Source organism: Diachasma alloeum, unplaced genomic scaffold (genome assembly GCF_001412515.2).
Source record: "Diachasma alloeum isolate Michigan unplaced genomic scaffold, Dall2.0 Dall_scaffold_00494, whole genome shotgun sequence".
Classification (NCBI taxonomy): Eukaryota; Metazoa; Arthropoda; class Insecta; order Hymenoptera; family Braconidae; genus Diachasma; species Diachasma alloeum.
This window is the reverse complement of record NW_021680627.1, coordinates 729,830-753,247: the sequence shown is the minus strand read 5'-3', so window position 1 is coordinate 753,247 and position 23,418 is coordinate 729,830. Positions and strand designations below refer to the sequence as shown.

The following is a 23,418-nucleotide window of genomic DNA, read 5'->3' as shown; positions in this document are numbered from 1 at the left end:
TGAAATTCTGAGATTGTACAATCACTATCGCACATACAGAAAGTCAATAAGGTCTCAGAAGAATATTTATATCAAATAATAAATGCAAAATTCTAATAAATATTAACTGTATTTATCATTCAATTCTGTAGAGAATATCTGGTGCAACTGATGGAAGCAAGTCAAGTGCAATTTGATGAAGAATTACTCAAAAAAGCTGAAGAAGAAGACTATACAAAATGTTGGAATATCAATGAGGAATGGAATAAAGAAGTAGGAAAAGTGAGACAAATTCGTTTGGAGAAACAACACCAAGAACGTAAACAACAAACTCTCCAAATTATTAGTGAGAAAAAAGAACGTCACAGACAAATGATGGAGAAAATTGAAGAAAGAGTGAAAAAAGCCAAGATCGAGGCGGATACCTTCATTACGCGTGAAAATATTGATCGTGCAATTGAAGAGGCTTTAGCTAATGTTGTGGATTATAATGCAGCAATTGATAAGGAAGGCAATTTTTATAGAAAAAATGTGACTAGCGAACAACAGGCTTCAGTTTAACAATGATAATTTCATTGGATAAAGTTTATTATATCCTTCGAAAAGACTTTTTCATTTTGCAAACCTAATATACTGTATGTAGAGATCATAATCATCATCGTTACCACCATTTATCTTAAAAAAAAAAAAAAAAAAAAAATTAAAAAAAATGACATTTTTCTATACATATTTTTTTTCCACATACAAGATTCTTACCACCCTACATCTACAACTTTTACACATCATACCTCACCATATCCTCTTTGGAGCTGGGATCGAAAGAGAAAGAAGGATTCAATTATTTCTCGAAAGTAAAAATTGTTGGGACAAAATTTTTACTCAACTCGGCAAAAAATTCTTTGGCATTTATATATAGATAATATATTTCTCAGATGAGACAACTCGACGGGTTTCTCGCATTTAATGAATTTCACTCGATTATTGAAATGCAATGAGAAATTTTGTAATGATGGATGATATCTATAAATTTGCCGGCTTGGCTTTTATTTATGTTTGCCGAACGTTGGTATTAATATTGTTGAATATGATTGAATAAATCCTGATTGTGTGCGTACAGTTTTCCTTGTTTCTATCACCACCAAAGTAAAATGAATCTAAATTATCCCTCCTTAAAATTATCGTACTGTTGTGATATACTTGCATATACTAATGATAATTTTAGAAATGAGTGAGTGCATTTATTGCATTATTTGAGACTACTACTATTTTTATCAATCATTCATACGATCATCATTCCGGATTACTAGGACTCAACACCTTAAGAATATTTCGCATCGTACAAAAAATTTATTCTTATTTGAAACATTGATCCTTATCTATTCGTATCATATTATTCTACTGTTTGCAAAGTATATTATCCACTTGGTTTTTTTTCCATTTTCATTCAAGAGATGGCACATTTCGGTTTGAAATGAAAAGTGTTGTAATTATTATTATTATTATTATTATTATTATTATATCATTGCAATATATTTAATGTTGAGGCTATTATTTTTTTCATTTGTTTTATGGCTAATTTTAAATAACATGATGAATTATTTGGCCTTGAAAGAATTCGACCACTCTTACTGCATTCTACTTGCTCCTTGATCTACATTAGAGAGCTCTGACGAGTTGTTCTCCATGAGATTCTTATTCAATACACAAACAAATTTGAGGAAAATCTGTACATCATACTAACAGATGATAGAAAGTATGAAACGGTATTTTGGTCAAGATGCCTCAATTAATATCAATGTAAACATGCATGTATTGTGGGTGTTTTTCTCCAATCATGAAACCCATGTTGATTTTCAAAGTTTCTATACTCTATGAAATTTACATTGAACATTCTCTTTAGAGTATCTCTAATCAAATAGTTGTCAGTCGTATATAACATATATATATATATATATATATATATATATATATATATATATATATATATATATGGTATATGAAGAGACACAACAGTAATTAATTGAATGAAGTAAACCATTAGTTCCAAAGTGAATGTCAAAAGTATTCGTACAAACTTTATTATATCTCTTCTACGGCTAATCTCAATCTTTATTTTTTAAGCATGAAAGTGATACTCGAGTACTCAGTAATCCAAAAGACTGATTCTTATTTGGTTCATTTATATTAAAATATATTTGTTTTCATTTTTTTTCCTTTTTCAATAAAATTTTGTTGTTTAAAAATAATTTTGCGATAAAATTTCATCTCCTCTCCGTCTAGTGATAAACTGTGACAGTTGTAGTAGTAGTAGTAGTAGTGGTAGTAGTAGTAGTAGTAGTAATAGTTGTTGTTGTTGTCAATGTTGTTGATTCAAGTGTAAATATTCTCAAAAAATTTGTACCTCATTCAAACCAAGACCGCAAGGTGAACAAAAACCCGCGTTATCTTGTCAGCAGGTGCAATTTTTTCATGTCAAATAATTTGAAAATTTACAGAGGAGTATTTAATAAATTACTCGATAGCACGAGGTCCATCAATGGGCATTGTATGGAGTACTTCATCGAGAAGTTGTAAAGCACGATGTAGATGTACTTCTATCCAACAGGGTGTTTCCTTAATACTTTGCCTTGGATAATCGGGACCCCAACCTTTGACAAAACTTAACCGTAAAATACAGAGTCGTCGGAGATCATCAACACCGATTCCTGCAGCTGCACTCAAACTTTTGGTAATGGGCGCTCCATGAGTCAAGTGACCAGCGACCGCGGCAGCTTGTGCAGCCGCAGCAGCTTGTGCAGTGGCAGCCTGGCCTCTCATTTGTTTATGACATTGGCGCAAATCAAAAACTTTAATGTAGGCTGAAGGATAAATTTTATGAACAGCGTCACCGGGAGCCCTTCCGGCTTCTCTGTCAAGATAATACGACTGAACAAAAACACTGTGTTCACTTTGGCATCGAAGCCAAACATCGCCCTCACCACGCAAGTCCAAAACAACACCTTTACCAATGTGAAGCCGAGCCCGTTCACTTTGCTCTGTCCTGTGAACATTGCTTAATGCACCTAAGCAGAATCTGTTTCCACCACTTGGATCAACGTAACCATCAACTGTCACTGTTGGACATCCACTACTAACTTTGAATGTTTCACCAACTTGGGTATCAAGTTCAAAATATCCAACTGAACACCAGTATTCTGGGGCTGGTTGAGTTGACAATAGTCCTCCTAAATTTCCGCTAACATCACTACCATGAGTACCCCAATACGAAGTTGGATGGAGATGTCGATGATCTGGTGGTTGCATTGTTTGAGTATAAGTAAGAGTATTTGCTCCGGTCCATTGTGGTGCACCTGTGTTGTATGGATTGCCTGCTGCTGCTGCCGCTGCTGCTGCTGCTGCTGCTGCCACGTTGAAGCCATTCTCATGATGTAAATGAACCGGCGATACTGGAGAACTTTGGCTTGTTCCAGCTGCTAAAGACGCCGTTAGAGCATCAACAGTTGATCCTGCACTTGTTTGATTTAGATCCTGCGCCGCCGGAGTACCAGTTGCGTAAAATTGATCAGAACTTTGGCCTTGGCTTGAATTTAATATCTGACTATTGCCACTTCCATTTGCTGGATTCAGTGGCTGTTGCGATTGTTGTGATGCTGTCACTTGTGGTTGTGATTGTTGTTGCTGTGGCTGTTGTTGTTGTTGTTGTTGTTGTTGTTGTTGCTGCTGCTGCTGCTGCTGTTGTTGTTGTTGCTGTGGATTTGCTGCCGGATGAGCCATTTGATGCACTACGGCTGTTAGTAATCAATAATACATTATTTTTCATTATTAAAATGTATATGTATATATATATATAGACCTAGCGCAGGTTGAAGAAAAAATTGACAACATTTAAAGCACAATAAAAATGATGAAAAAGAAAAAGTTTGCGGAAAATATGATACTTTACTTTACAACACTGTGGCTGATGATAAAATACGTACAATGATGCATGTTTCTTGTATTGATGTGATGAGGCGTTGGTATCCAAGTCTGTCTTGGACAGTTACCCTCTTCTAGTTTTGTATGAGGATTAACACCACTATCCCCCGTGCCCCCGCCGAATATACCCTCACCATTGGCTGTGCAAAACAAATTGAACAAAAAAGAGGCAAGAAAAATAATGCTAAGAGCAAAAATAAAATTACAAAATACAAGATGAATTTCACGATGAGAAAATTCAATGAAGTTAAAAAATTATAATACAAATTCTTTCAATCGTACACAAGAATATTCTTCAACTTGTCTCGTTAACAATTAATGCAAAGTACAACAGCACGTATGAAAAGCAATAATTGCATAATCAAAAGGTTTTGAGCTTGTGATGAATGTATTGTTTTTGATATATAATAATGAAAAAAACAAAAAAAAAAAAAAAAAAATGATAAAAGCGCAATATTTTCTGTATTTTGACAAGTAACCATCCTTAATTGTCACGTAGCTTACCTGCATTAGTTGCTGATAACGATGGCAAGTACTGTTGTGGATTCTGTTGATGGGAATTTGTTGATGCCGTCTGCTGCTGTGGTGGTGGATGATGTTGAATTGTCTGATTGAGTTCACTATCAACATCCATCCCCGTTGTGACACCAACTCCAGATCCAGCACCAGTTACTCCGCCCCCTCCAACTGTATACTCATCCTTAACAAGTCGGCCACCAGGACCCACACCAACGCCAGACTGAAGTGTTAATCCTGAGAGGTCTGTAAAGAACGGATCTGTGCGGGGGAAACGAACCCATTTCATCATACACTAATGCAACATCCATAACGATATAAAAATTTGAAAGAAAGAATAATCATCATAAAGTAGTAATAGAAGATGAAGATGAAAAAGAAGAAGAAGCAGTAGCAAAAACATAATTGTCCTTTCAAACTCGTACATACCTATTCCTGGTGATACAACTCTCTCATAATGATATGGATTCACACAGACGGAATCACACTTGAGATCAAAAGCAAATTGACAATATTTAACGTGTTTTAATTCATTTTTATGTAAATCCGGCCATCGCCATATCCTTGCATATATCACATGAGGAAAACCTTTTCGTCCTGCTACTTGTAATCTACCGTCAAGTGTTCTTTGTATTGTCACACATTTACTAGGATGTGCACCATTGGTTGTTATGGCAGTAATGAGACTGTCTAATTCGTCTCGTTTTTCCTTTAAAGAGAGAAATCCACAATTGTGGAGGAGTATTAATAATCTTGTTTAGAAAAAAAAAAAAAATGTATACATGTGCTCAACTTTACCTTGAGCTTTTTCACCAAAGATTCAATGGCACGTTTGCTGAAGCCTTCACTCTCCCCCCCTTGACGATGGCACATAAGAGAATGAACGATGCTGAGACAAGCATCAGCACTTGTCGGTGCACTCGGGGTAATTCCAGTCATTTCTCTCACTATCAATAATCATTCAATTTATACAAAATCGTATGGAACAAGTTCATTGTGAATTGAACAAAAAAAAAAATAGAAAAGAAAAGAACGCTAAAGCAATGTATATAATTTTTACACTCAGCATTGGATTGCATTTGGGGCGAGGGATAGAGATGAGTTCCCCCGCCCGCCAAACCAACCATCTCCGTGAAAGCCGTGGTTAAAATTAAATTTTTTTTTCTCCAATGTTTAGTTGTTTCCCTCCTCGTTTATAATTTGGTTCAAGTCTCTCGTTGGTGTAATTACGATGATACTTTGTCATCTAATATAAATCCAATTCTTGAAGGTGCCTAGTATGCCTTGATGACAAAAAAAAAAAAACAAAACAAAAAAACAGGTTAATGTTTACTCTTATATCTTCATTTTTTTGAGTTCATTGACATTTATTTATTGTAATATTCATTTATAATACCAAAACTTACAATGAAGCATAGAGAATGTTAGCCTTTGTGATAGGTGTGTGGCTAATTATAATTGATTTTTTCATTAAGAATTCAACAATCAGTAGCTCGCTCAGATTCCCAATCCCCATTAAGATACACCTCGTTATTATATATGCATACTATGCGAACGAAAAAAAATATGTATATTCTCACAGCAATCTTCATTCACTTTCACATTAAAATTCTGACATCGAAGCTGATGGAAATTTGAAAAATAACGTATAACCAATGACCAACAACTATCAATGACCATTAGTGGCTGTGTTGAGTACAGGAGAATAACAAAGCACAGTACTAGGATTAATTGATACTTCACTAACATGTACCATCTCTCCACAGTGGCGGAACGGCGGCACTATGAGGCCAACAGAGAACCTGATAATAAATAGCTACTTGGAATAAGAGAACGAGTTATATGTTCACGCGCATTTCACGGAAAAGCCGAGGGGAGAGAAGAAGTAATAGAACTAGCCCAAGTTGCGCCATATTGAAATCGACTTGCCAATTTTCGATGGAAAAAATGGCGGAAACTCGGAGAGCTCTGCGCAACAAAATTTAAGATGGATACTAATTCATACATATCTATATATATATATATATATATATACATGTGTGGTGCGTGCATACATATTTTTTATGTATGCACTCCAATCATCATCTCTCCATAAGCCCGACTAAAAATATATATGGCATAGTGGGGGGGTATATCACACATACATGACAAATAATTATACTATACTCTGGTAATAGCATTTGACAGTTGAGAAAATTAACAAGAGATTAATTTCATGAAAAATTCAAAGAAAACAAATGATGATGATTATTATTATTATTATTATTTTTATATAAAACAAACATGACTTTTTAATTTATTAATCAGTTAGAAAATTTCTGCTGAAAAGTCGATGAATTCTCGTGCCGTTGAAGCACTCCTCGATTTTATTAATTTAATGTAATCTTCAAATTCACCATTATGACATTGCCAATTTCTAATAATTTTTAAGACAGATGATTTCTTTGGAACTTGAACGGCAGGTTTGAAAGTCACACCGCTAGAATCATAGGTCTCATATAATTCTGATGGACACCTAGGGAGACAGAGACAAAAAATTTGAATGATACAGTGTTATTTAAATATTAACAAATAAATTCTATATGAAACTCACAGTTTTGAAATTTCCATTGGCAAGATTCCTTCACCGGTTGCTGGAACACGACAAGCGATGTACCGTGACATCTTCTGCACAATACTGTGATAATGTCTCTATAATAAGAGATAATTGAAAGCAATATTATAACATACTCATTGTTGTCGTTGTATTTTTATTGATTGAGAGAAACGAATAGTTAAATAATACCTGGAGAGCTGTCAATTCCCAAAGAGCACTACGATGTGCATTACAGTATTCAGGCTCGTCTAATTCAGCTTGATAAAATCCATCACCAGAAGTATTGTCGGTATCTAATAAAAGATGAGGATTTTTGTCGAGCTGCATGATTGATTTGATAAGACCGAGGAGTCCAAGTGTACCATGATGCTGCATTTGCAGAGCAATAGTCATTATTCTTTTAACAAATGCAATCAATCTATTTTGGGATACATTTTTTCTCCTATTAATCAACACTTGAAGAAGAATATTGATAGCAATGTAACAATCATCGTGAGTCTTTCCAGCATGAATATTAAACAGTTGTTTGTAAAGATGAATGTAAAATACATAGGAATCAATACTCAAAGTAGATGCTTGGCCAGAAAGAATTGTGAAGACAGTTTGAATACAATGAAGCTGTTCCCGTTGTCCTAGATTGCTATCCTTCATTAGTGAATTTATGACATTAACGAGATCTTGATAAAACTCCAAATTAATGCAGGCAGCAAATTTAGCTAAACCCTCGAGACACACCGATAGAATTTTTTTATTTGGTGTTCGTTTGAGGATTCTGAAGTAAATTGTAAATACAATGCTAGTTATTTCAGTGAGAATTTTGTCTTTCTTCATCTTGTTTTCGGTAGCCTGTGTTTCCAACATCTCTTTTTCAATTTCAGCCAATTTTTTATTTTTCTTTCTTTCTCTTTTACTCAGTGCCAGTACTCTCTGTTTATGATTGGCTAATTTTTTTTGCCTAGTTTCTTCTCTTCTTTCTTGATCCAAATTGACATCTTTGATTCTCAGAGATAATAAAACTGAAATAATTTCACAATTGACAGTTTGTTCATGCTGTTTTATGTAGTGATTCAATTTTCTAACAATAGCCAATGAGATTTCACCGCGTTTATCATCAGTAAATATCTGTGAGAAACATTGAAAAATTATTTCCCGTACTTTCTCATATCGATTGTCCAACAGTGGAACTAAAAAATTGGCAATATTTATTGAATAATTGAAATAGGGATGTGCAGTGAGTAATTGGCACAGACTGGTAACAGCCAGTTGACCTAGTTCAACTTGAAAATTATCCAACACTCTTGTGTCACCTCTTTTCCTTCTCAGTATGCCAGCCATTTTTTCCAATTTTTGTAGATAATTTTTGTAGCTACGAACGAGTATTTCCTCATAATTCCTCAATTCCAGCGTTTCCTTTTTGTATCTAACACCATCCTCTCTAGCTTCCGTATTAATGTAATAGGCTGGTAATAAATCTCTGAATACTTCAACAAGAGATACTATTGTCAATTTCTTAACAGTAATACACACTTCTGGATTAGTCTCGTCTAGAAAATCCAAAAGTACTTTAAAATTGTGGGCTTTTGCATGTGGATTCTCCAATAGACTGCTTGATAAAATTCCAATTTTAAGTTTTCGAGATTTTAAAATTTCATCACGACAAGCTAAAAGTTCAACTGTCGTTACTTTATCCTTTGTATCCACCACATTATCCACTGATCCAATTTCAAATTCTTCTTCTCTTTCACCATCACTGCTTTCCGTATTACTATCCATTTGAATTTTTAAATCATCACGTATTTCTTCTACAATACGGTTCTTTATCACTCCTTCCTTAGTCTTGACAGGTAACAATATACGAATTTTCTTGCCCTCCTCATTTTTTTCATTTGCATTTAATATTCTCTCTTCATAGACATTTTCAATACCATTATCATCATCATTGTCATTTCTCAATTTACGTTTCTGTTTTTTACTTCTTCTCGAACGGCATTCTTCTTCTCCATTACTCTCCTCGGGTAATCTTATTTTCCGTAATAAGTGGTACGATCTTGATGAAATGGCTGAATGTAAAAATTTCAAATCATCTTTTTCCACCATTTCCAATAAATCCTCACCCTGATCACTACTCTCCTCATTCTCAATAGGGACCTCAACTTTTTCAACAATATGTTTTTTCACTGATTGTGTCGATTTGCTACCATGTCTTCGCTCTTTGAGTTTCCCTTGTTTAGATAATTTATTTCTCTTCTGGTTGTTCCTCTTGATTTTGCTAATCTTCAATTGCTTACTCTTCGGTTTCTAGTGATGAATCAAATTATTCTTTCATTATTATTATTATTATTATTATTATTCAACAAAAATATCATTCACTCTTCACTCTTATTCAAGGTTATAATTGTTGTACAGACAAAAAATTACAATATTTACTTATTTTCTTATGAATATTACATACAACTGTTTTTTTTATTATACTCACATGCATATTTGCAAATGTTGATTGAAACAATTGTCTTTGTTATTATATTTCTTGTATATATACTGCACGTGGTCACAGAGAACACAAGCGAAGCACACACACACCCACACACACAATCTATACACTGGGTATGTGGCATATAATGTCGATATATATATATATATATATATATATATACATATCTACGCACGCTTACCGCGCTGAGGTATAATACAGGGACAAAACATGAAAGTCATCATATAGACATATGGATGAAATGATAATGATTATTACGTTTCAAATATTTGATTTTTATTCGTTAGAATTTACATACAATAACTTTATGTACAACGATGTGAAACAATTTCATTATGAATAATAGAATTTATTCAATTTATATTTTGTCCTTGAGACTCTGGAGAGTATTGTTTTCCATTAGCTGATGAATAGCTAATTGAACTCTGAGTTCAACACAGGCATCTTTTTCTTCGATAATACTCCGAATGAGTGTGGTCATTTTTTTCTATAAAAAAAAACAAAAGACCAAGTGTTATTGGTAAAGAAAAATGATGAGTATTATAAAGATTTAAAAATTGTAATAATTGAAAAAAATATATAAGAGGAAAAACACCTCTAAAAGCTGATTTTCCTTTGACAATTGAATCATAGCGGTAATTTCTGCCTCATTTGGAGAATACGCTCTTTCCTTGGATATCATTTGCTCTGGGCCTTTTTCTGCCAGCATGTCCATCAATTTTTTAATTTCCTTCTTTTCTTGCATGATTCGGGTTCTCAATAATGCCTCTGTATTTAATAATTCTTCATAGATGAGACTCTCGCGCACTTTTTCCATTGATAGTTCTTCTATCGGTGCTGAAACATTAATCATTTTTGTGTGATTATTCTTCTTCAAGTGAGAGAGAAATATAAATTTGAACAAAGAAAGAAAGAAAGAAAGAAAGAACCTTGTTGAATTTCCTCAACATTGTTGGATAAGTGCTCATCTTGCTTTTCAATTTTGAGTATTTTTGTACAAGGGTGATTGGTGATGTCTTCACTTGATGGAAATTGTATTTCAACACCACCTTCTCCAGGAGTATTCGGAGAATCATAATTTTCTTTGAATTGTTCGTGTAATTTTGGATCATTTATTTGAGTACTTCTCATTGTTACAGAAATGGCTTCTGTTGAATTATGAGTTTGATCGGTATATTTTTGTAAGCCATTGCCGTGATTTTCCTCATTAGATTTTGTATCTTCATCTAGACTCTTTTGAATCTGTCCCTCTAATTTTTGAACGATTTTATACTTTCGCTTTAATTGAGTTATGATTCTCTGAACTTCCCATAATTGTTCTTCACGTGACTTTGTAACAAAGCCAGCATTCATTTGCATATGTATTTGAGCTAGTAACGATTCCTGCTTCACCAGTTCTACAGCAATAGATTCTGGTTCATCAGGAAGATTGGCACTTCCCGACGGCAGTGGAGGAATGTATTTTGTCAATTGAACATCTGGAAATAGTGCTTTACAGTGACAGAGAAGAGCCAGAAGGAGTCTATGGCTCATTTGCAGAACTGGGCTCAATGTCATGGCTATTGTTTGAGCATTCATTTTGGTTGTTTTTTCCTATATATAAATTAATTTTATTATTATTATTATTATTATTATTATCATCATCATCATCATCATCATTATTTTCAGAAACTCGTATAATTGACAGACTTGAATTACAATACTTTACCCTGACAGTGATGTGATCCAAGTGCAATGTTACCCATGCCAGAAGGACTCTATTACACTCTGGTAACTGTTTCACTAATTGTGACAATTGTGATTCTCTCTGTGCAACTTCTTTCGTTGATGAAGCTTGTTCAAATCTTGATATTATTCCACTGTTTTCCAAAACTGGTTCGGGTAGCTCTCTGTAAATATACAGTAGAGAGAGAAAAAAAAAGATGGACAAATTGATTAAAATAAAAAAAGAGTAGATTTTTCCAACAACAAACGTACCCACCAACTCAAAGGAGCTTACTTTAAAAAAAGAACTAATAGACTTGCCGCAACAGCGGGTTCAAAATCCAGTACATTTACAGTTTCTCGTTGGTTATAAAGCTTTTTGAAATTCTGTACTTTGGATTTGACCCCAGGAATTTTATATAAGCCTTCCGTTGTCATACCAAATTCTTCCAAATAATCAATACAGTTACGAACAACTAGAGGTAATTCAACCCCGTCATGGCATCTGGATCGTTCAACAGCTGCGTGCAGACTCGCACCAAAAATTGGTTGAGCCTCTGTAACAATAAAAACATTATATTTTAACCGACCAATCACTTATAGTTAAAGACACATTGATGCTACTCTTCTTACCACCAATGTCAGCAACTTCATCGCTATGTTTACATTTCTTACGATCTTTCACTTTGTGCTTCAATTTGTCTTTATCCTTATCTTTATCATCTTTGTCACGTTTCTTCCTGTCCTTATCTTTTTCATCTTTATCCTTGTCCTTTATTTCCTTTTCCCGAGATTTTTCTCGTTTCTTCGAGGGAAATTTGAAAGCTTTGGATTTTTTTGATTTCGATGGGCTTCTAGGAGAAGCAAAGGGATTGAAAAAAAAAAAAAAGCACATAATTAATTTTGTAAGAAATGAGTAGATGGAACGAATAATTTACTTTGTTTCTTGATCCTCATCTGGTGAACTTTCTCCCTCCAGTGTGGCATAGCCGCGATCTTTCTTGTCCTTTTTATCTTTTTTTTTTCCACCCAAAAGCTCTTTCTTCAAATGCTTGTGATCATGTCCACCCTCATCACTAACTGTGATAAATAAATGTAATTATCACTTACATTGTTGTTACAGTTTAATGGTCGCCCAGACCAGAGGTTATGGTATTATTGATGAAATATACATACAATCGCTTTCATTACTCTTTCGTGCTGATTCTGAAGCGTACAGTCCCGGAAACTCCTTCTCCACATCTGGACTTTCAAAATCCATGCCTCTGTAAATTTCTATTATCAATTATTGACACTTTTTAATTTGACAATCTTCTTTCATGTACATGTTATCATATCTATAATTTTTCCCTCCCCCAATCTAGTTTCAAGAAAAAAAACATAGCCAGACAGACAAACAATTATCAGTCGGCTTTATACCTACTGTCGATGCATCAGTACACGTACAATACTTATGTATTATTTACTGACTGATGGCTACTTGTGCGTATTCATTCGTCGAGAGAGAGCTTTCTTGAATGTAAATTGGGTGACGCTCTATTCCACATTATTTGGATATAGAAATTTGCCCTTGAAATTCAAATACATACCATGACTGGAGAACAGAACATTACAATATTCAAGTAAAATTCTTCATTAATTTACAATTATATCTAGTCAACTTGAAGTATTATAGGTATTACACATATATTCAATCTTACCTAGGTGCAATAAACAAATTATGTTGAACTGTGACCCATTTGGAAACATATTTATAAGTATGGAATATATATGTACATGACATATCGACGAGGGATGTTACACAATGAGAATACATTATGATATTGGATTGCACATGGAAGGACCTTGTTGCAGTTCAAAAGCAGCAACTGGTTAACCTTGTTGTACCACCATCGGTTCCAACTTTTTCCTTTACTGAGGGTATGTTGCGTTTATACAAAATGTAAGCTTTACAGTATGTTTACTGACTGAGGCAGGCATCAATCCATGTAAACCGTGAGACACTCTAGTCTTTTTATAAAAAATATTCTTTTAATAAAAAAATTCTAATTCGAAATATTCTTTTCACTGTATGTCCATTGAAAAATGAAGTATTAATTAAGGCGAGCAGATGCAGTAAGTGAAAAATTTGGTTATTAATATTATTATTAATTTTTTAACCCATCTTATTAATAAGCTCAATATAGAATGGATACCATGGAAAATTACACCAATAGATTGAGAAAATTGAATGACAATGATGATTTTATTTCAACAACATTTTGGGACACTTGATCCGTTTATTAAATGAGGGCTAGATTATACATGAAAGTTAAGTAATGGTGCGCTTACAGTTGCACCATTTCGGATTGGGCGGTCCAGTGCGTTGACTACTCAGTTAACATTGCGCCCAACTCTTTAACGCATCATTAAATAAAGAGGTGTTTGATTTTACGTGGCCAAATACATATTCAATAGTATTTTACGAAAATCGTTTTTCTATATCGGGTACGTATCAACATTCTTTGCTTTTTCAACTAAAAGTCTCTAAAGATGATGTCTGTTTTCAATTGAAAAGCTCAGAGTTGTGACAACATTGTCCATCTTTAGAGGCATCAGCACGCTCTTTCATTTGAACCCAAAAAAACATTCATATCTTGTCTAGAGTTCAACTCTTAACTTGGTCCGCTAGGGACTGCATTGCCATAATTTTATGTGGATGACCTTAGATAGATGTTGAAATGGAAACGATAGCATAACATATTTGTATCTTGTTTTTTTGCTTTTTTTTTTTTAATTTTGGTTTCCTTTTTAGATCTCATTGGCTAGGAGAAAGAATGGTGCTGAAATACATTACATTTCTGTTGTTTCTCCTGTGGATAGTACTGGTTGATTTAACCAGTGCTTCAATTTTTACAAATATAGTGGAAAATATATACGAATATTTCCGAGAGTCCCCGCCGTCGTATAACGTGCCACTGGATTATGAGCATCAGAATGAGAAGAAGGAAAAAACATATTCATACGATTTTATAATAATAGGAGCCGGCTCTGGAGGATCCGTCGTTGCCAATCGATTATCAGAGATTCCCCATTGGAATATTTTACTTTTGGAAGCTGGAGGTGAAGAGATATTTTTGACTGATGTGCCACTCTTAGCGCCACTCATGCACATTACCTCTTACAATTGGGGCTACAAAACTGAACCAAGGCCAAAGGATAGTGATGGGAGTGGTGGATATTGTCTGTCCATGATTAATGGTCGTTGTAATTGGCCCAGAGGTAAAGCTATTGGTGGAACATCAGTAATAAATTTCATGATATATTCACGAGGATCTAGGAGGGATTTCGACCAATGGGCAGCTGATGGTAATGCAGGTTGGAGTTATGATGAAGTATTGCCCTATTTTATGAAATCGGAAAAGGCACATTTTATTACCCCAACGAGAGCTGAGGCGCAGAATAATGAGTCTGATGGCGGTGTAAATAAATCAATTTATGGAACGAATGGATATTTAGATGTGACAATAGCACCTTGGATATCTGCATTGCGCAATACATTTTTTGCTGCCGGTGAACAATTGGGCTATAAAATAAAAGATTCCAATGATGGTGATCCAATTGGATTTGGTACTAGTAAAACAAATACAAGAAATGGTCGTCGTGTTAGCGCTTCGAAAGCATTCATAAACCCCATCAGAAATCGTAAGAATTTCCATCTCTCGACATATTCAAGAGTAACAAGAATAATTATTGATCCAAAAACTAAAAATGCTATAGGAGTAGAGTACATAAGAAACTCCAACAGGTACATTGTCGAAGCAAGGAAGGAAGTGATTCTAAGCGCGGGAAGTATTAATTCCCCTCAACTATTAATGCTCTCTGGTATTGGACCAAGAGATCATTTGTATAATCTTGGTATTGATATAATGGAGGATCTACCAGTGGGTCATAATCTTCAGGACCACGTCAGTATGGCGGCATTAACATTTATAGTCAATGATAGTGTCACTATTGTTGAGCCAAGAATTGCTAGTAATTATAAAAATACATTTGATTACTTGGTAAGAGGAACTGGTCCTTTTACCGTACCCGCCGGTGCAGAGGCTCTAGCATTCATTAATACTAAAAAAACAAATGACTATGACAATAACAAATACATAATCCTTAATAATACCATTGATGGAAATGATGATGATGATGAAGCCGATATTGAATTGGTGTTCGGAATCGGTTCAATGGCCGGTGATGCTTCAGGTGCAGTGCGCAGTTTATTTGGCTTGTCGGACGATTGGTATGAAAAAGTTTTCAAGCAATACCAAGGTCAAGATGGATTTAGTATTGTTCCCATTGTATTGCACCCTAAAAGTCGCGGCCGTATCACTCTGAGGAGCGCCGATCCCTTCCATTCGCCGATTCTTGAGGCTAATTACTTTGAGAATGAACATGATTTACAAACAATGGTTCGAGGAATTAAAAAGGTATATGAACATTAATATATTCTATATGGAGAATAATACAAAATATTATTAACACCATTGTTTATTTATTTTTCTTTCTAAATAAATACACAGGCTATTGAAGTTGCTTCAAGTCATCCATTTTACAAATATAATACAACACTCTTACCGGTTCATTTCCCTGGTTGCACACATTTGGAATTTCAATCAGATAACTACTGGGCCTGTGTATCACGTCAAATTTCAACAACCCTGGGCCATTTCGTTGGTACATGTAAAATGGCCCCTCGAAACGCCGGTGGTGTTGTTAATGAACAATTAAAAGTTTATGGGATAAACAAACTTCGTGTTATCGATGCAAGTATAATGCCATTATTGATATCTGGACATACTAATGCGCCAACTTATATGATTGGAGAAAAAGCAAGTGATATGATTAAAGAGGAATGGTCATAGGGGATTTATTAGATGAGTAAAAAAAAGTCAAATAAACATATGATATTCCATTGAAATTTTATTTATAAAGTATAATAATCAAACAATTTATGATTATTTTTTATAATTGTATTGATTCAAATGACTCAAATAAATGAGTATCGAGGAGAAAAAGCAGATTGAAATCGATATGTCATTTGACATTGCCGATGTACCTAGATAGAAATAAAACATATTTTTTTAACTTTGAGTGGATATTTTTTTTCGTATTATTTTTGACAAATTAATCGCAAATTGTAAAAACTTTTACCATTTTCGCTGAATCTGATGCAATCGTCCATAGTTTCTGTTTGCGTATAGCCCTCAGCACAAGAGCAACTTCCTGTGGAAAATAAAAAAAATACTATTGAAATAAATCAAACACTCCAGTAGAGATGTAAAATTTTTCTTACCATTTATACAGTCGACATTGGTGACTTCTGTTTCATCTACAACAGTTTCAGGAACTGTTGGCTCAACGCATTGAGTTCGATTGATACATTTATTACCCAGCATATGGGGATCTATAGTGGAGAAGTGATGAGTATTTCTTCAAAAACTTGTCAATCAATTGTATATATTCACTATTCTATGTGATTTGAAGCACTGAATAGGATGAATGAAGTAAGATAAAATAATGATTGTAATATATGGCTTACTCAATTTTCTGAAACACACTGATCCCCGTCGTTTTAAATTAATCAAACATGTGCACGTGTTATCATTGTCACATTTAGAATTTTTAAGAGATGCAGTGCATTGAGAGTCTTCAATACATGGATCACCCATTGAATTAGCAGCTTTCAAGCAGCGTTTGCCATCACTGGAACGTACATAATCTATTTTGCAAATGCACGTGCCGAAACAATGAGAATGGAAATCTACACATTCATCATCGATAGTACACTGGTCGCCTAGAACTGGGTATATGGGCTGTAATAATGATAATAATAATAAGAATAATGAAGTAATGAATTCACTTACAAGCACTTTTCAGGCATTCTTTTCCATTGGCATGATGTTGGAGCGGGCAACTACAGAATCCATCAACACAGAAACTTGAAGAGTTGTCACTTGTACGACAGTTATATGAAGTCTGACACATATGTCCAATTTCTACAATTCATTGAGCCAATTCTTCAAATAAATAACATGATGATGACATAATGGTAACAGTAGAGAAATAAGTGAAAAAGGAAGGGCCCATAGTTTAGAAGCCACTCGCACCCACCGATAGATTCATAACATCTCTTTGGCTCAGGTTCGTAGTGAGATCCCTTGGTGCAGGTACATGTATTGTTCCGGCATTCTGCTTGAGCAGTGAAGGTCACATGGCACTGCACATTGGCGGTGCATGGGTCGCCGATTTCTGAAGCGACTGAAAATATAAAGTTCACTTTATATTCACATTTTATTAAATAACTCGAGGCAAAAATTATTTGCCTGGAGACAAGTAAAAGTTGTCTGTTGTTACACTAGGACGCAGCCAAGCGATCGTAATCTTGATTCCGACTTCCCGCAGTCATTGATACGCTTGAGAAAGCACGTTATATGCGCCGGTGTGTAAAAAATAAGCCCGCGCATCGTGAGATACAAATTCCAACAAATCCCTCGTTTTATAATGCTCCCCCCCCCCCCCCTTTATTAACTTACTTTTCAAGCATTCCAAAGCAGTGTCATTTCTGTTAACCAAATATCCTTCCATACAGTAGCATGTTTCATGATTCCAGCAGTAGGCATTTTCGATGCAATCCTTATCATAAGTGCAACTCGCCATTGTGATTTCTAGAAGGAAAAATGCATAAAGAGAGCTATAAAAAAAAACAATATAAAAATTATGAATCATTGTCAATTTGATAGCATGAATAAACATACGAGAATGAAGATTGCGATCAGCACAGGGATGATATACATGTTTAAAATTAACCGAAACTGCTAAACATAAATTCGTAACAATATTGTGGAGCAAAAATAATATGAAAACACTGGTATAGCCCATTAGTAAATTATCGCGGCTGCTTTATTTCTATATTGTTAGGAAATTCTCTCATGTAGTACTTGAAGCACTCAAATCATTGTGTCGACGATGAAACATATCATTTGATTTTTCCAAAGTATTTGTTATTCTAGTCTTATGAATAAGAACCACACCACTATATGCGTATATTCATATATTAACAAGTGTCTGCTATCAACTGACGAATTAACATCCGCATTTAACGTCGAGCGTATAACCGAATTCACCTTGCGTTATGTAATTAGCATTATGTTTACCCGGCTAAGATCTATCCACAGCTAGTTGTAATCATATGGACTATTTTGAATATTAAATAAGTAAAAAAAATAAAAAACAAAGCAAAGTTACGTATTTCTGTAAATTAGCTTCAAGCGCTTCTTGCAATGTCTTAACAACGACTATATTGTGTTTGTCTCTTCATCAAGGATTCTCCCTTCTCAGTACCCTACCCTACTGTACTGAGACCGGAGAAAAATGGTTCAACTCTTTGGCACCCACTTGTGTATTGACACACACACACACACACACACACAAACTCGCGCGTGCGCGCACACACGCAATCTTCATAAAGCAAATTAAATAGAGTAATAATTGAATTTTTTTTCCTTTTTTCCCTTGTCATTTATATGCCTGTAATTATATGAATGCGGTCTCATTTGATTTACTCACTTGTCATTGGCAGAAAAATACTTGCCGACAGCATGGCATTCATTCCATCAGTGATGAATAAAAAACCAATTGTTTGAATAAAAATGATGATAGTGTTACACTGAATACTTCTTCTGCTCCTACCTACCATGATTTGCCGAACAAGTCGGACAAACCTGTTGTTTAAGTTTCACTTATTGTGATGGCACTCCATGCACACCGCACAGTCTATGTTCCCTGAGAAAGTCTTGCTTCCTCTTACTTGTTTTCAGCTTTGCTTGGAGAAAGGCGGCACTACCTTTTAATATACACACTCCCTACGGACATTCGAAACTCAGATTGAAGAAGACATTCATTGTTCTCGTTTCCGCACAATGTACTGTTTTTACTCTGGTAACTCTTACCTGCAGAGAGTTACCAATGATATCTAATCTGGCCCCAGTTCCTCCTTTAAATCATATGTAAATGTATACGCATACACATGGTTACACACTTGAGAAACATGCACACGTGACACCGACATTTATCATAATAAATTTCGCTTTCCACACATAAAGAAAGAAATAATAAAATCCCTTAGCTTGAACCGTGACGCATTCTCGACAAATTTGAACCAACACTAAATAACTCCTTGGAGCTATATTTTTTAAGTAGGACGCCTAGAACTCATGAATCTTGAAAATCATGAATTTTTTAAATGATTGATTTTTAATTACTTTATTATTTCCGACTGATAATGACATCTAGCTGTTCATTTTTTTCTAGTTTGAAGCAATTAAAAATCTATTTACTTTTCTTTTCTCAATACTTTTGATATTGTAATTAGCCCCGACAGATAGTGAGAAATGATTGAGAAACATTTGAAACGTTTTTCAAAAAATTTGATAAATTATATTGTCTCGAACTCTGGTTGAATATATTCTGGAAATGTTTTAGAAAAGTACTAGCTTGTCATTTTTTTTCTCTCAACAATGAACAATGACTATATTTATATTGTTTATAATGCTGATATATTTCTATAGATTTTTTGGTTATTTAAAAATACGATCGCTTTCTCGGTATCATCATCATAACACACGCGCGACACGCGCGCTGTATAAGGCAAACCGTCTTTTCAGCATGCATATATTTGATACCTATTATTACTTTAGGTATAGCTTTGCCACCTACCTGTTATAATAATCATAGTGGACGCGAGTAAATCTTGAGAAATTATTATTGCTCAATGAATAATTTTCAAATCAAACAAAATTTTAAATCGAATTAAAAGATATATTGTAAACATTTTTCACTTTGTTCTTCTTTCCATTCTCTACATTTAAGATTATATCCATTCAATACTGTAATAATATCAAAGAGAACAATATTTAGTAGTAGGACAGCAAAAATACAAAAATTATCATTCAAAATCGTTAAAATGAATGAGAGCCGGGGCCCCGGCCACTTGCGGCCGAGGCGTCGCTAGTGTAGTATTTATTTGACACAATCGCTGTGTGACACAAATTCACGGCTATGTACAAACCATCATGTTTAATTATTGTATGTATTAGTATGTGATGTGAATTGATATTAAAATATTTGAGTAATGTGTTTCACCACGGCGAGAAGGATATTTTTTGTTACGTTTGTTTTTTTTTTCTTTTTATAATTTTCTAATGTGATGAAAAAGAAAAATAAGATTTAGGTAAGTAGTATTTTGATAAATTCTCAAAGAACACTATTATATCCCATTGATTAGTATCTCTCATTACTTACCATGCAAATATAATTTAAATCGTTATTGAGAAACAATTATTCATTGGTTTTTTATTTCGAATCGAAAAATGTATAAAATATCACTGTCACTGTCTATGCTAATGCTTTTCAAAACATAACCTCCAAGTTTAAAGGTTATGTTTTGAATAGCAATGGCTATTGGATTCGCTGTCCACTTGTAAGTCATCTTTATATAAATAATATAATAATATCGACGAGTATGTGAATAGTAGTAGTAATAATAATAATAACAAGTTTATGATAATAATTAATGTTGCAGGCTTGGGCAGTCAAAGTGTAATAACGGACTATAGTGGAACTATGATATTACGTGATTGTTGTGCATCTATCGCCAAGGTAAAAAAAGAGAAAGCAGTAAGAATAATAGGACAATGATTAGTTCAGGAGGTGGCTTATCCGGTATAGATGAAGCTTGCATCAAGGCCCAAGACATGATAAATAACGTGCTCTCCATAACAATGGAATGGAGGGATGGAGAAGCACAGGAGTCGAGTAGGTTTGACGGTGGCCAAGGTTTGACATCAAATTGTCATTCCCATAGCATTCAGTCTAAATTAACTAGATTATATTTAGAGGAATTGAGAAAAGTGCCCCATGCCACACCGGACTCAATTCTGAGTAACCTGGAAAATGAGTGTGATTTATTAGGACGATTGGTGGAACGTGAGGGCCTTCACACACTAATTGTTAATCTTTATGCCGGTAACAAAGGATACTCATTGGGTATAAGAAATAACGATAAAGTCACCAAGAATTCTAGTAAACTTGATAAAAATTCATTTGTCGCTGAGACACAACTAATGGGATACGAACAGGGAGAATTTTTGTCATGTATTGATAATGGTCAGTTACCTGCGGTTCTTGCTGAACAGCTCGAGCCCAGTCATTCACATTTATTTTACGATGGATGTATAATAGCTGAAGTGCGCGATTACCGTAAGGGATTTTCTCATAATAGAGCGGAAATTTATCATGTTCTTCTAAAACCAACAACTCAAAGTGTATTGTCTGATGTTTCAACGTTAACCAATGATGGTGAATGGAGTCACGAGGAGCGCCTTATCTTAGAATCACGTTTAATAGCGGCAACACAGGGCCCACTTTGTTTAGATCCAAATCCAGTTGGAGCATTGGCTTCGACACGTCTACGTAACAATAGATCATTGCTCACTGATACTCAATTGGTGCGTCAGGCTAAAAAATATTCTCAAGTTACAGTCAATAGAAAGAGAAAACTCGAACAATTATTACAGGTATCGGAATTTAATACAACCAATGAGTCAGTTATTGAGAGTATTGCATTAAATAGCATATCCAATAATTACAAGAGTAACAACAATAAAAACAACAACAACAACAACAGCAATAATAATAATAATAATGACGATGATAGTAACAGTAGAAATTCAATCAACAATCACAACAACAACAACAACAACAACAACAACCGCAGTAGCAATAATAACAACAACAACAGCAGCAGCAGCAGCAGCAATACATGCACTGGCAATGGACATGTTACAATACAACAGCTTCAGGAGCGCGTACGTGCCAAGAGGATTCAAGGAGGCCAAGGGGGACCAGGAGGACAGTCTTCATCGATAATCACTGCCTGCCCGCCACCTTCATTATTGAATCCACCACTTTTACCTCCAAGTACACCAGTTGATGTTCTGAATTATGCTAAAGCATATGAGAGACCTCGGGAAACTAAAGACTGTCTGGCCCAATTAATTGAGGAATATATACTTGAGACTGAACGAGGCCAGGGGCGTATTTATCATATTAAATTATCTATTCTTCAGAGGCCATCGAATTCCGAATATTTGGGTGAATTGTATGTGGATCGGGATTATCGTGAAGGTGAACGAAATGGCTCGTCATGTAGATTTACCCTTGGTACAAGAGTTCAAGCTAATCATTATATGCAACAATTTACTGAAATATTCACTGAAGAGGGGAGAAAAAATGTTAGGATAAAGCATGTTGTGCCAGGTCAAGCACCCCGTGTTACATGTACACCAGGAATGCAACGGGCTCAACAGCAACAGGCTCAGCAGTTGGCGATTGCTCAGCAATTTCAACAGCAAATACTATCAAGAGCACAAACTCAAATAGCTCTCAATAATGCCACCACTGTATTAACTAAGACACCTCTCGCACTAGAAAGATTATCATCATCATCATCATCATCATCATCATCAGCGGTCAATTGTCAACAAAATGAGGGCATTAATAATTCATCAATATCTACACAACAAACACTCCAAACACTCAAATCTAATGAGCCTAACATAGTTCAGTCACTCTCAGTCAATGGTTTAGCCAGTGCTCTTGGTCCAACGCCTGATGCTACTTGTACCACCACCGTTATTAATCCTTCCGTATCAATTTCTACTCCTTCTGCCACCTCTCAATCATTCGCCGCATCACTCTCTTCCGATTCGGCTCCTGTGAATTCCATTAATACGCCTGGTATTCTTGTTTTTCAACAAAAATCATGTCCCCCCCCAACAATTAATAATATCTCTCAGTCTACTAATGTACCTGTTTTACAAGCCCAACTTCAAGCGACAGCTCAAAATACAATTACCTCGGAATCTACAAATCAATCGGAAATTACATTCAAAAAACATTCAACTAATCCTGCGATCAGTGCTCTCGTTACTTCACTTATGAACTCGGCCCAACAGTTTCAACAGCAGGCCGCGGCTAATGCAGCCGCAGCGGCATTGAGTAATGCAAGCCAACAGTCACAACAATCACAGCCACCGCCGCCACCTCCACCGCCACCACCACCACC

The 23,418-nt window shown here is 35.0% G+C and overlaps 7 protein-coding genes across 20 annotated transcripts; 3 read left to right on the top strand and 4 right to left on the bottom strand.

The window, feature by feature from the left end:
• Positions 1-4: 4 nt before the first annotated feature.
• On the top strand, positions 5-1,095 carry LOC107042549 (probable 28S ribosomal protein S26, mitochondrial; the record flags this gene model as incomplete). Its single annotated transcript, XM_015263614.1, has 2 exons — positions 5-51; positions 132-1,095. Coding segments are annotated over 2 exons (456 nt in total), but the record flags the coding sequence as incomplete, so codon positions are not given.
• On the bottom strand, positions 674-6,426 carry LOC107042656 (mothers against decapentaplegic homolog 4). Of its 4 annotated transcripts, none has more exons than XM_015263796.2 (7): positions 5,877-6,426; positions 5,531-5,753; positions 5,269-5,417; positions 4,900-5,179; positions 4,459-4,731; positions 3,957-4,094; positions 674-3,767 (listed from the first exon to the last, which is right to left on the bottom strand). In XM_015263796.2, exons 2-7 carry the CDS (start codon positions 5,595-5,597, stop codon positions 2,491-2,493), a joined length of 2,184 nt encoding a protein of 727 aa, XP_015119282.1. In that variant the 5' UTR covers positions 5,598-5,753; positions 5,877-6,426; the 3' UTR covers positions 674-2,490. The 4 variants fall into 4 exon arrangements, with proteins under 4 accessions (XP_015119282.1, XP_015119284.1, XP_015119283.1 ...); XM_015263798.2 differs by having other exon boundaries at positions 4,459-4,716; XM_015263797.2 differs by having other exon boundaries at positions 6,218-6,426.
• A 285-nt stretch (positions 6,427-6,711) lies between these two features.
• LOC107042585 (nucleolar complex protein 3 homolog) lies at positions 6,712-9,644 on the bottom strand. The gene is made up of 4 exons (XM_015263682.1): positions 9,543-9,644; positions 7,256-9,364; positions 7,064-7,161; positions 6,712-6,985 (listed from the first exon to the last, which is right to left on the bottom strand). The coding sequence occupies exons 1-4, from the start codon at positions 9,546-9,548 to the stop codon at positions 6,778-6,780; spliced, it is 2,421 nt and encodes an 806-aa protein (XP_015119168.1). The 5' UTR covers positions 9,549-9,644; the 3' UTR covers positions 6,712-6,777.
• A 167-nt stretch (positions 9,645-9,811) lies between these two features.
• Positions 9,812-12,610, bottom strand: LOC107042582 (ralA-binding protein 1). The gene is made up of 8 exons (XM_015263678.1): positions 12,438-12,610; positions 12,200-12,341; positions 11,895-12,115; positions 11,557-11,818; positions 11,266-11,446; positions 10,487-11,150; positions 10,153-10,394; positions 9,812-10,044 (listed from the first exon to the last, which is right to left on the bottom strand). Exons 1-8 carry the CDS (start codon positions 12,520-12,522, stop codon positions 9,916-9,918), a joined length of 1,926 nt encoding a protein of 641 aa, XP_015119164.1. The 5' UTR covers positions 12,523-12,610; the 3' UTR covers positions 9,812-9,915.
• Positions 12,611-12,794: 184 nt separating this feature from the next.
• Positions 12,795-16,385, top strand: LOC107042569 (glucose dehydrogenase [FAD, quinone]). 3 transcript variants are annotated; one of them, XM_015263654.2, is made up of 5 exons: positions 12,795-12,883; positions 12,966-13,256; positions 13,353-13,376; positions 14,056-15,721; positions 15,815-16,385. In XM_015263654.2, the coding sequence occupies exons 3-5, from the start codon at positions 13,372-13,374 to the stop codon at positions 16,154-16,156; spliced, it is 2,013 nt and encodes a 670-aa protein (XP_015119140.1). In that variant the 5' UTR covers positions 12,795-12,883; positions 12,966-13,256; positions 13,353-13,371; the 3' UTR covers positions 16,157-16,385. The 3 variants fall into 3 exon arrangements, with proteins under 3 accessions (XP_015119140.1, XP_015119141.1, XP_015119142.1); XM_015263655.2 differs by adding an exon at positions 13,595-13,748 and having other exon boundaries at positions 12,966-13,376; XM_015263656.2 differs by lacking the exons at positions 12,795-12,883; positions 12,966-13,256; positions 13,353-13,376 and adding an exon at positions 13,526-13,748.
• Positions 16,197-20,327, bottom strand: LOC107042570 (prion-like-(Q/N-rich) domain-bearing protein 25). 9 transcript variants are annotated; one of them, XM_015263658.2, is made up of 9 exons: positions 19,244-19,294; positions 18,861-19,156; positions 17,828-17,959; positions 17,406-17,552; positions 17,159-17,290; positions 16,834-17,094; positions 16,588-16,698; positions 16,446-16,517; positions 16,197-16,350 (listed from the first exon to the last, which is right to left on the bottom strand). In XM_015263658.2, the coding sequence occupies exons 2-9, from the start codon at positions 18,988-18,990 to the stop codon at positions 16,250-16,252; spliced, it is 1,086 nt and encodes a 361-aa protein (XP_015119144.1). In that variant the 5' UTR covers positions 18,991-19,156; positions 19,244-19,294; the 3' UTR covers positions 16,197-16,249. The 9 variants fall into 9 exon arrangements, with proteins under 9 accessions (XP_015119144.1, XP_015119147.1, XP_015119143.1 ...); XM_015263661.2 differs by lacking the exons at positions 18,861-19,156; positions 19,244-19,294 and adding an exon at positions 20,010-20,327; XM_015263657.1 differs by lacking the exon at positions 19,244-19,294 and having other exon boundaries at positions 18,861-19,237.
• A 659-nt stretch (positions 20,328-20,986) lies between these two features.
• On the top strand, positions 20,987-23,418 carry LOC107042548 (transcription factor SPT20 homolog; the record flags this gene model as incomplete). The annotated part of the gene is given in 2 exon segments (XM_015263613.1): positions 20,987-21,868; positions 22,043-23,418. Coding segments are annotated over 2 exon segments (2,258 nt in total), but the record flags the coding sequence as incomplete, so codon positions are not given.

Bases quoted from the DNA above. Each gene is read 5' to 3' on its own strand.
- LOC107042585 (XM_015263682.1), bottom strand. The intron at 7,162-7,255 runs GTATTATTTAAC...CTCTTATTATAG, and splicing joins GGGAATTGACAGCTCTCCAG to AGACATTATCACAGTATTGT. The intron at 6,986-7,063 runs GTGAGTTTCATA...CTGTCTCCCTAG, and splicing joins CCAATGGAAATTTCAAAACT to GTGTCCATCAGAATTATATG.
- LOC107042570 (XM_015263658.2), bottom strand. From the start codon at position 18,990: ATGGTAGGTAGGAGCAGAAGAAGTATTCAGTGTAACACTATCATCATT. The intron at 17,095-17,158 runs GTAAGTGAATTC...CCATATACCCAG, and splicing joins AGAATGCCTGAAAAGTGCTT to TTCTAGGCGACCAGTGTACT. The intron at 16,351-16,445 runs GTAAAAGTTTTT...ATTTCTATCTAG, and splicing joins CATCAGATTCAGCGAAAATG to GTACATCGGCAATGTCAAAT.
- LOC107042569 (XM_015263654.2), top strand. The intron at 15,722-15,814 runs GTATATGAACAT...ATAAATACACAG, and splicing joins TGGTTCGAGGAATTAAAAAG to GCTATTGAAGTTGCTTCAAG.
- LOC107042656 (XM_015263796.2), bottom strand. From the start codon at position 5,597: ATGGTTGGTTTGGCGGGCGGGGGAACTCATCTCTATCCCTCGCCCCAA. The intron at 5,418-5,530 runs GTAAAAATTATA...GATTATTGATAG, and splicing joins AATGCAATCCAATGCTGAGT to TGAGAGAAATGACTGGAATT. The intron at 5,180-5,268 runs GTAAAGTTGAGC...CTCTCTTTAAAG, and splicing joins CTTTGGTGAAAAAGCTCAAG to GAAAAACGAGACGAATTAGA.
- LOC107042582 (XM_015263678.1), bottom strand. From the start codon at position 12,522: ATGGATTTTGAAAGTCCAGATGTGGAGAAGGAGTTTCCGGGACTGTAC. The intron at 11,151-11,265 runs GTAAAGTATTGT...ATTTATATATAG, and splicing joins TGGATCACATCACTGTCAGG to GAAAAAACAACCAAAATGAA. The intron at 10,045-10,152 runs GTGTTTTTCCTC...TTTTTTTTATAG, and splicing joins AGGAAAATCAGCTTTTAGAG to AAAAAAATGACCACACTCAT.